Genomic DNA, 10,691 nt, shown 5'->3' on the forward strand with positions numbered 1-10,691 from the left:
TAAGCAAGTTATGGGAGTTTGAAAACTCTTTGTTTTACTTTCTATGGGCATCCTCAAATTGGCATTCTTGCTTCAAAATGGCTGATTTTGTGGACAACTCTCCATTTGTTTTGTACACAAATTTTCTGATTTTCCTCATTATCTTTCAAATTGCATCTTGCCTCCTTCTGAGCACAACATATGTCATGGGAAAATATAATCCACACCATATATGTCAAGGTCAGGAGGAGATAATGTGAAATTTATGTAAAATAAAGGGGAAAATCTGAAAATATGTGTACAAAACAAATGGAGAGTTGTCCACAAAATCAGCCATTTTGAAGCACGTTTGCCAATTTGAGGATCCACATAGTAAGTACAACAAGACTTTTTAATCGTCCATAACTTGCTTATTTCATAACCAATTTTTAAGAACATTTTTAAATTGTTCCTCTCATTTCACTCTTTCCAATGAGATTGCTTCTCTTCTTGGTTTCCTTTAAGGTCCTCTCCGAGGGACTGGTAATGGGGATAAATGCCTACCAAAGGGCACTAGCGCCCCTAGTGAGAATCAAACCCTGACAGTCTAGCATAAATAAGGTTTCAGTCGCATCAATGAAACTGACCCCAACCAACCGCTGGTCTGTCATCGGTAGTAACATAATAGCTTTGATCGATCTGGGCCCTGTCTTACCAAGAGTTGCAATTGATTCAATGAACCTCAAGTATATTATGGAAATCCATCATTGTCACAATCCTTACTACAGGAAGTTTGGACAAAGTCCTTTGCAGACCAAGAATAGCACACCCAATTGTCAAGAAGCCAATGAATGTACGAGTCTACATCATATACAAGTACCTAGAAAACACTTTGAACATTCCTGCACTATAGGCATTGGCATTGATGGCTTCCATAGTTGCGTTTGATCGGATCAATCGCAACTATTTGTGAGACAGGTCCCTGGAGCAGGTTTCACCGGCGTGACTGAAGGGGTAACATAACATAGATGAAGAGAGAGGGAAAAAGCTAGAGGTTATAACTCATCGTGCATTTCGTCTGCTGTAGGACCGCTTGGAAGATCAAGGATCCTGGCAAAGTCTTTGAAGTACTCCACGTCCATCTCAACGATTTCTTCTCTCGTAACGTAACCTTTGTTTTCATGGTCAAAGATCTTGAAAGCCTGGATTGTGAAGAGAAGTTAGGAAAACAAGTTGATTCAATTTGACTGGCTACGTTGGGGGGGGGGCTGTTTGACGAACAGACTTAGAGTTACACTTATGTCACAGAGTCAAATCTGTCAATTAAGGCTGTCCTAACAAAACAGAAAAAGTGGCCCCTGCACACAGGTTGCCCTTATAGAAAGGTTCTAGAAAACACATTCCTTCCAATGGGCAAAAAAATTTGAAGGCCACTAAGGACAGGTTTTTTTACTACAAACAAGTGGTCACTACAAAGACAGGTTGACTCTATACGGGATCTTACATACATGTAGTAAACCTCAATAATGAATATCATGTAGTGCACCTCCTGTGAGTATGGTCCAACCAGTGCGGGTGATGCATATATAGTAATGCAATGGCCTAAATAGTTTCTGGAATCGTGGACAGGGAACACTGGCAGCTGCTACAGTGTTGGCAATCCTTGATTAGCCCGACTATCCATAAGACTGAACAAACCAAAATACTACACACCCCAGGAAGATTAGATGGTCCTCGTTGCATTGACGGAAGAACAATATCGACAACAAATAGATGCACGCTACTGAGAATTTGAGTGAAACTCTTAAATAGTTAAATTTAAATATTTGTGATTCATTCAATTTTGTACTAATCTTTGAAGCAAAATGACCCAGAACTGATAAGTATAGCAACATTTCTCACTCTAAAATCTAAAGACACTGTGGTCCCATTGGTCTGTTCACCATTGTACATTATTTGGCTTAAGCTTTATCACGCACAATGATTATTACTAAATATTTTTCCTTAAATTTGGCTCAAATGTGATATAAATACAGGACTTTTTTGGTAGATCTTTCATGTTATAGGGATTGACCTTTGAAAGGTCTTGAGGCCTATTGTTAATCCCACCACTTTCTGTTATTTACTCTATTAATAATGTACCCTGTATTTTTGAAAATGTTTTTTATGCTATTGGACCCGTATTTTTATCAGATTGTGGAAAATAAATAAATGTAAAAATGTAGATTTAAGCATTTTTCTTGGCTAAGTAAAATTAATATTTTCGATTGAATACCAGCCCAGGTATCTGTATACATGTAGATGTCGAGCTATCAATTACAAATGAGGGGTTTTCGCCATTCTGTTTGTAAAATTGTTGATAATGTTGAATGCATGCCATACCTCTTCAGCCATAGGATACTCTATATCCCTCGAGTTAGTCTCATCTTCATCTTCTTTGGTGATATCAATGAAGTAATACTTGAACTGCTCAAAGTTGAGTTGATGGGACTCTCCGAGAAGGCTGAGGAAACTGTCTCGTAGAGCTTCTGGGTTCATGTACCCCATCTCAATAACCTTCAGAGACAGAGAGTACTCGTGAGAAAAGAGAGAGAGAGAGAGAGAGGGAGATAAAGAAGCAGGGTTACAATAAGTGGTTTCAGACCGCCTCGAAGTTCGTCAGTTTCCAGGTATTTTCTGATTGGGAAATTTACCCGATCAAAAAATACCAGGTAATATTGGCATTGTGAAAGCAAATTACGCGTAATATCCCCGAAAGAAAATACCCACTAAATAGTAGGTACTTGGCAAAATTAAGAGAACTTTCGCGGGGATTTTCCAAGGTCGTGGGTATTTTGGCAAACTGAAAGCAATTTAAGGGAACTTTTAGCGCAGCGTGTAGTTGGGTGGCTGCTGAGCTAGTGATTTTGAATCTCGCGCCTTGCCTGCTTATCAGACCATACTGCGCATGCTCCTAACTTCAGGAATTAACCCGAAGAGTATGTTTCGGGGCGGTGTGAATGCAGGAATAATTAATGGGTATTTTTCTGCCTAAAAAAACAAAACGTAATTTAACAGGGATTCTTATGATCGATGCGGTTTAAAACCACCTATTTTATCTTCATAAAACATAATAGCAATAATAGTAATAAAGGATATAATAACAATAATAGTATACAGGATATTCATATAGAGCATTCCTAAAATCAGACACGTTAGAGGACAAACGTAAGAAACCTGAGCATCGAACACTGATGCTTAGGTTAAACTGACCCGTTGAGAGCAGTAGGGTTATATTTGTGAAGTGCCTCTGCAAAACCAACCATCAGTCAACTAAAATGAATTCCGAGATTTTTTTTGATATTCAAAAAGTGCATCCTCGGCTTTGAACTGATTAATAGCTTGTCAAAACAGGGGGGCGTTTCATAAAGCTGTTCATAAGTTAAGAGCAACTTTAAGAACGACTGGTGATCCTTTCTTGCGGTAAATGATATGTTCAATGGTGATTAATAGCGCGTAAGAATGGTTCATCAGTCGTTCTTAAAGTCACTCTTAACTTTATACGAACAGCTTTATAAAACACCAACCTGATCAATAATAACCCAAAGAAGTACTTGATTGGATGTAAAAGAAATTGATTTGGAGCTTAAAATATATAGGGCAAAACAAGGACTGATTTTCAAGGTTCATGTGACAGGTATGTACTTTGATATTGTAGTCTGGAGTTTAGACTAATGCTAGATTACGAGATAATGGTGGTTGTCCGATCGGAGATGACTGCAAGCGACAGACTTCTGTGAAGAAACCTTTGTACATACGTTAAGATAACCACATGGAAATGTGCGCTTGTGCTTTATTGAACGGATTGTGGACTAAGCCTGATATTATGATGATCCAGAAATTGGCAACAGTATGATCATAGCAATCCACCATATTTTCAGAGTTCATTCAAGCATGAGATGAGCTTTCTATGCAATCTCTGAAACTTCCAAACTCTAAAAAAAATGGTGTTAAAAACTCCTATATCTCATCTATTATTCAACATGAAAACTTCATATTTTGAGAGTACAAAGAAATAAGAATAACAAGGGATGAATATGCCATTTTTACCTTTTGGAGACCCTTTCATTATTTACAGAGAACCATTTCTGGGGGCCCGTTTCATAAAGCTGTTCGTAAGTTAAGAGCGACTTTAAGAACGACTGGTGATCCTTTTTCATGCGCTAAACCATTGCCAATGAGTATAAAATTTATCATAAGAAAGGATCACTAGTCGTTCTTAAAGTCACTCTTAACTTACGAACAGCTTTATGAAACACCCACCTGGGGGGTGTTTCACAAAGATTTAAGTATGACTTAGAGTCGCACTTAAATGTCTAGTTGCATGCAGTGTAAAAGGCATGACAGCATTGGTCAGATCATGCCAAGAGGACGCGCACTACTGCGTATTGATCAATAAGATTGCGCGTTACATATCACGTACGCGTCGACATTTAAATGCGACTTCAGTCACTTAAGTCATACTTAAATCTTTGTGAAACACCCCCTGGTGACTTATTGTGATCACCATGCCCATTTCTACGGGCACAAACACAAGACTTCGCACAAGGTAGATAAAAGATGCTCTATTGAACCTGGCTAAACCTCGTGGAATAGAAAGTCTCTCTGTATCACAAAATTCAGAATCTCAGGATATTCACCGTTTGCCTTTTTCAAAAGGTCGGAAGCAAGTGAAAAGATAAAGAGTCTTTGTAAAAACGATGATGGGCAGACAGAAAAAAAAGAAGATAGATGAATTGATACACTGTAGATAAATGAATACATATTTTCCCATAAATACTCACTTTGTCTCCCTTTTTATATGTCCAGAGAACTCTGACCTCATCCAGACCGGTGTAGGTATTTATAACATCTCTGCTACAGTCAGAGTCATCAAACGTGGGCAGAGATGTGAAGAGAATGGTAGCTGATATACTCCTGCCATGAGAACGAACCTGGTGGAGATAACCTGGATTTAGAAACAAGGATATTGAAGAAATTACTGTAAGTAGGTCAAAATGATTTTTAAGTTGTTTATTCGGTTACACTTTGTAATTCTGAAGGTTCGTAATTCCGAAGCACGTAAATTGCCTATACCTCGATGTTCGTTAATCCGAAAACGTAAAAGGGTTTGTTAATCCGAACATTTGTGGCGTTATTCCGAAGGTTCGTTATTGCGAAGGTTCGATAATCGGTTTATTCAATGGTATGGCACCAATATATCTACAAGACCTTGTCATGCCTTATACACCAGCTCGTAGCCTAAGACAATCACACCAGCAACTTCTTAAGACTCCCAAGACACATGTAGCATATGGTGCACAAGCTTTCTCTGCCTCAGCACCTTCTCTCTGGAATAATTTGCTGTTGAATTTAAAAATCATATCACTGGAGACCTTCAAATCTAAACTGAAGTCTTATGGATTTTAACAGTATTAGTTATTGACACTTTGACACTCATCAAAACTCTTTCATTCTTTGTTTTCTTGTACACCTTGGAATAGAATATTTCTAGATATATGGCACTATAAATGCCTATTATTATTTTTACTTTTGAAAGAAAAATACCATAAGCTACAACGATGTATCGACTGTTATTATTAATCAAAAATTTTAATACAAACTAGACAGATTGTTCAGTGCATGCACTTGAAATTTAAAATGTCACTATTGCTTGACTAAGAATAAATTACACACCTACATTTACAGATCAGCCAGTTTGAGTTCTACGTTCTGCTTCTCAATCTCTTCTTTCTCAATCTCATACTTCTTACAAACAATACGGTCAGCGTTCTTTCTCTTATGCAGCTTCATTTCTTTGAACCAATCTCCCCCTTCAAATTCTGTTTAATACATTTAAAGTTATGCTTAAAACTCATCCTTTTTAAATCTTAAATTGATCATATCATATGTTTTATTGGCCCATTTATTTCTTTATTCATGATCTGGTGTAAATTGTAATATTAGTTTTGATACATTTTGTTGTGCAAGGTATTTCTATTTCTATTTCCTTTATACTTCATTTTTCCTCTCTCTTAACCGCTTAGAGGCAATTTGCGAATTTGCGGTATATAAAAATTGCTATTATTATCATTTATTACTTATTTATATTTTTCATTTTATTCCTATTTATTTGGTTAAAAGATAGATAAATGATTCAAAGATCCATGGAGCAGTAACAGAACTTGTTCACAGTAATTACAATGTAATCGTACATGAAGATTTAAAATTGAAAATAAGAACCAAACACATCATTGAATATCAAACTTAAAAATATGATGTGAAGAGGTTCATCGTGAAGAATTGAGTAGAAGAAATAAAAAGTTGTATCACGATGTAACAAACGTAGTAGGAAAGCGACGTTTCGTCTGCAAGCTGCTAGACTTTGTCAGGCAATGAGCAAAGTGTGTGTGTATTTGAGTTTTGTCAGACGTGTATCAATCTGGGCGGCATTTCATGAAAGGACTTGTCGGACGTGTTAACCGACAAGTCCCATTTTATCCGACAGTTACCATAGGAACAGTGCCTCTCAGCCAATCAAAATCATGGAAGGATGTCAGATCTGACAACTTGTCGGATGAAAATATTGATGAAACGCTCCCCAGGTATGATTATTTATGTCTGGGGCCGACCTTTAACGTCACAATCCGAAAGCCGTGGTAAGGGCTCGAACCTTTTCCTCAATTTGTAACTTCCCCACAGCTTGGATTACAGGCGCATGCCACAAAGACGCTGTTGCGCAAGGTAATATAGCATCGGTGAGGGGGCGGCGTGCCCGGCTGCACGCTATTGTCTGGCTCCATTCGGGTGTGAGCCGCTCTGTGATTGGCCGAAGCCACCGGCCAATTAGTGCTCGCACCGGTGCTCAATATAAATACATACAAGACAACAATAAAAAAAAGTCAGTATCATGTCACGGAGTAAAATTTCGATCACTGAGGTTTTAAATCATTGTTGGAGTGTGGGCTTTTCTTCCTCAAACTTAAAAAATCTAGGAGATTACAGAATAAGAGAAGGGCAATACACAGAGAACATTATAGATATTTCAAACATTATAGATATTTCCACCAATTTGTTTGAAATCGTTATGACAACTAGCGTTTATCTGCAAATCAACATCAGCATTTAAGTACTGAAGAGGGATTATCCTATCTGGTGTTACTCTAAAGGCAACTGGTGTTGTGTCAAAACGTCTCTGGTGTTTTCCTAAAGATACCCAACTTGTGTTAGATTAACACCAACACTTTTGCTTACAGTTACACCAGATAGGCATTTAAGCAAAATTCTAGTCAGTGTTAAAATGACATTGGTCCGACTCTAAACTGGTGCTGTTTCAACACTTCTGGTGTTTTCTTATAGATACTAAACTGGTTTTAAGATTAACACCAGCATTTTGACACTGAAGAGGGAATATCCTTACCTGCGGGAATATATAGACAATCACCAGGATTGAGTGTTGCCCAGGTCCACTGTACTTTCGCTACGTCAGGATACTGGAACATATTGATCATATCAACGTCAAGCTTGGAATAACCAGATCCGACATAATAAGGCTGAAATAGAAGGAAAGATACGTGAAATTTTGATGAAAAAACTTCACATTGAAACATGGATATATTTGGAACAAGAATATATATCTAGGAACCCTCAAAACCAAGGAATGGAGCAGCTAGATCGAATCGACATCAAGTTGAGAATCGCCAGATTCAAGAAATAGGGCTGAAAGAGATAGAAACGACCATTAATCCTAATAAATATTACAACGTTGACTCATTGAACATGCATATGCCAAGCTTATGAATCTGAGCCAGTCTTACAAAGAGTTATGGTCAGGGGGGGGGGGCAAGAGCCAAAAATTTCCCGGTCATATCATGGTATGAACAGGCGTAATGGTGTAATGAGGTGATGATTTTTTAGAAGACCTGATTTCGGGCAGAATTTATCTTTAAAAAAAGTTGCAAGCGAGCGAGCAATTTTTTTTTTATAGATTTTTGATACAAAAATCAAATTTTGTGATAGATTTTGACATGATATCCAGAGAATAATATATTTCACTCTTCTCTCTTTCCGTTCCTTTTTTTTGTGGTCTGTACGCCACTGTGAACAGGATTCTTTGGGGCAGTAGCATAAAGAGTACAAAAATTAGGGGCACAGAATGGCGCATGTGCTAAAAAGCTGCTAAATATAAGTCCCGAGCGAGTGAGAAAAATAATCACCTTTTCATGAGAATCTAACTTTGAGATATTTTTTACATTATATTCAGTAAATAAAATCATACCCTACACTTTTTCTTTGCTTTTCTCTCCTCCATTTTTGTTCTTGGTTATAGAAAATTTGGGGACATGGCCCAACCCTTCCATACTGATATATGGCATTGCTATGCAGTTGGGGTACGGGGCGGAGCCCCCGGGAACTTCTTGATATCAAAGCCATTTAAACCTCACAGATTGCCGCTATTTTTAATCAAACGCGGGTACATACAAAATATAACTTTTACGGAACACATTTATTCAACCCAGTTGCGTAACGACCCAAATATTTTGAGGGGGCGAAACAAAGCAATGTGGAAAAATTTGTTTAAAAAAAAGTCGCCAGCGAACAAAGCGAGCTGGAAAAAAATTTCCTAGTGAAAATAAATTCTAATTAAGTGATAGATTTTTTTGTTTTTCTAAATCTGTTTATGTATTCACTCATTGATTGATTGATTGATTCAATCAATCAATCAATCAATCATTCACTCACTCATTCAATTAATTCATCCATCCATCCATCCAATCATCCATTCATTCATTCAAGTTATTTAGGTTGTTTTTTTTGGGGAGGGGTGCATTTTGCATGTTTGTATCGAAGAGTATAACTATTAGGAAATGTGGTACGAGGATACAAACAAGAAAATTAGTTGCTAATTATTGCCAAATATTAGGACTGTCCATTAGTGGAAGTCAAACAGGTCATTGTCTTTCGACAGGGAATAAAAAAAACATTAGTTTTAGGTTGCCTACTCTAAGTATCAATTGAAAGCTGACAATGGGAACAATTAATATCCTCAATCTATGGAAATTACTAATAATCTTTGGAAGCTTTTATTGTTTCAAATATCTTGATTGGCAGCATAACAATGCATATTCATGACAGAAACCAAAACACGTTTTGAGTGATCGGGTCGTGTTTTAAAACTAATGATATCCGGGGAGCGCATTAATGGTTATTAATTAGATATCAACTGCTCTGCTAAAGAAAGGGCAATTACACTGTATTTTTGTAGAGCAAGGAAAGACTTCGGGGGCCCGTTGCATAAAACTTTTTACCCGAGAAAACTCAGGTTGTCTTAACCGGAGGTTTTGCCCCGTGTTAAAGTCAATGGCAGAAATCAGACTAACCTTAGTTTTCAGTTTTTACCAGAGTTTTGTCAGGTAAAAAGTTTTATGCAACAGGCCTCTCATCAAGTGAGTGAAAACTACCTTTGGGGCAGAGACAACTTTAGAATATTTTAAATTTCATGATAACATATAAAAAAATATATAATTTATTAAACCATAATAATAATAATAATAATAGAGGATACTTATTAAGCGCATAATAACTGGTCTAGTTCTCTATGCGGTATGTGGATATTTCTTATTTTCATTTTCACCCCTTATTGCCCCCTCTCCACTTATTCTTTCCTTTGTCATCCCTTCTATCTTTCCTCCTTCATTCTTCCTCTCATTCTTTCTTTTCCTCTCTAAGTCTCCTATCCATCCCATCTTTTCTTCCTCACCCTTTCTCTCCTCGCCATCTACGTCCCTCCTTTCCTTTCACTCATTTTCCTCCATCTCTTCCTTTCTTCCCTCCATCCTTCTATTTTCTCTTGTCCTTTATCATCTATCTTTACTCCTTCATCCTTCTTCCCTTCCTCTCATTCTTTCTTTTCCTCTCTCTTCTATCCATCCCATCTTTTCTCCCTCACCCTTTCCCCATACATTCCTAATTCCGAAGGTTCGTTATTCCGAAGGTTCGTATTTCTCAAGGTTTGCAATTCCGAAGGTTCGTTAGTCCGAAAACGATATGAGGTTCGTATTTCCGAAGGTTCGTTAGTCCAATACGTAATGATTAACGAACCTTATCTCGTTTTTGGACTAACGAACCTTCGGAACAACGAACCTATTTCGTTTTCAGATTAACGAACCTCCGGAACAAAAAACCTTATTTTGCTTTCGGATTAACGAACCTTTGGAACAATGAACCTTATTTCGTTTTCGCACTAACGATCCTTATTTCGTTTTATCGAACCTTCAGAATAACGAACCTTCGGAATAACGCCACAAATGTTTGGATTAATGGACCCTTTTACGTTTTCGGATTAACGAACATCAAGGTATAGGCAATTTACGTGTTTCGGAATTACAAACCTTTGGAATAAAGAACCTTCAGAATTACGAAGTGTAACCACCCTTTCTCTCCTCGCCCTCTACTTCACTCCTTTCCTTTCACTCATTTTCCTCCATCTCTTCCTTTCTTCCCTCCATCCTTCTATTTTCTCTTGTCCTTTCTCTCCTCACCCTCTCCCTTCAGCTCCTATTTTCACCCTCCAATCTTCTACTCTTTCCATCCATTTCTTCCACTCTCCTATCTCTCATCCTTTCTTCCTTCCCTCCCACCCTGCCTCTCACTTTCCTCTCCATCCTCTTTTACTCCCTCATCCCAGTGGCGTATTGAGAAAAAAAATTGAGGGG

General features: G+C 37.7%; 1 protein-coding gene across 1 annotated transcript in view; it reads right to left on the reverse strand.

Annotated features, from left to right (window-relative positions):
• Positions 1-483: 483 nt before the first annotated feature.
• The window catches only part of LOC121419712, a 33,658-nt gene continuing 23,450 nt past the window's right edge, over positions 484-10,691 (reverse strand). Inside the window, exons 7-10 of the mRNA XM_041614169.1 lie at positions 7,397-7,529; positions 4,782-4,945; positions 2,341-2,514; positions 484-1,160 (exon numbers count right to left, since the gene is read on the reverse strand). Of these exons, the coding sequence (XP_041470103.1) occupies positions 1,014-1,160; positions 2,341-2,514; positions 4,782-4,945; positions 7,397-7,529 (618 nt within the window). The 3' untranslated portion in view covers positions 484-1,013. The remainder of the gene's footprint in view (positions 1,161-2,340; positions 2,515-4,781; positions 4,946-7,396; positions 7,530-10,691) is intronic.

Source organism: Lytechinus variegatus, chromosome 8, assembly GCF_018143015.1.
Source record: "Lytechinus variegatus isolate NC3 chromosome 8, Lvar_3.0, whole genome shotgun sequence".
NCBI lineage: Eukaryota > Metazoa > Echinodermata > Echinoidea > Temnopleuroida > Toxopneustidae > Lytechinus > Lytechinus variegatus.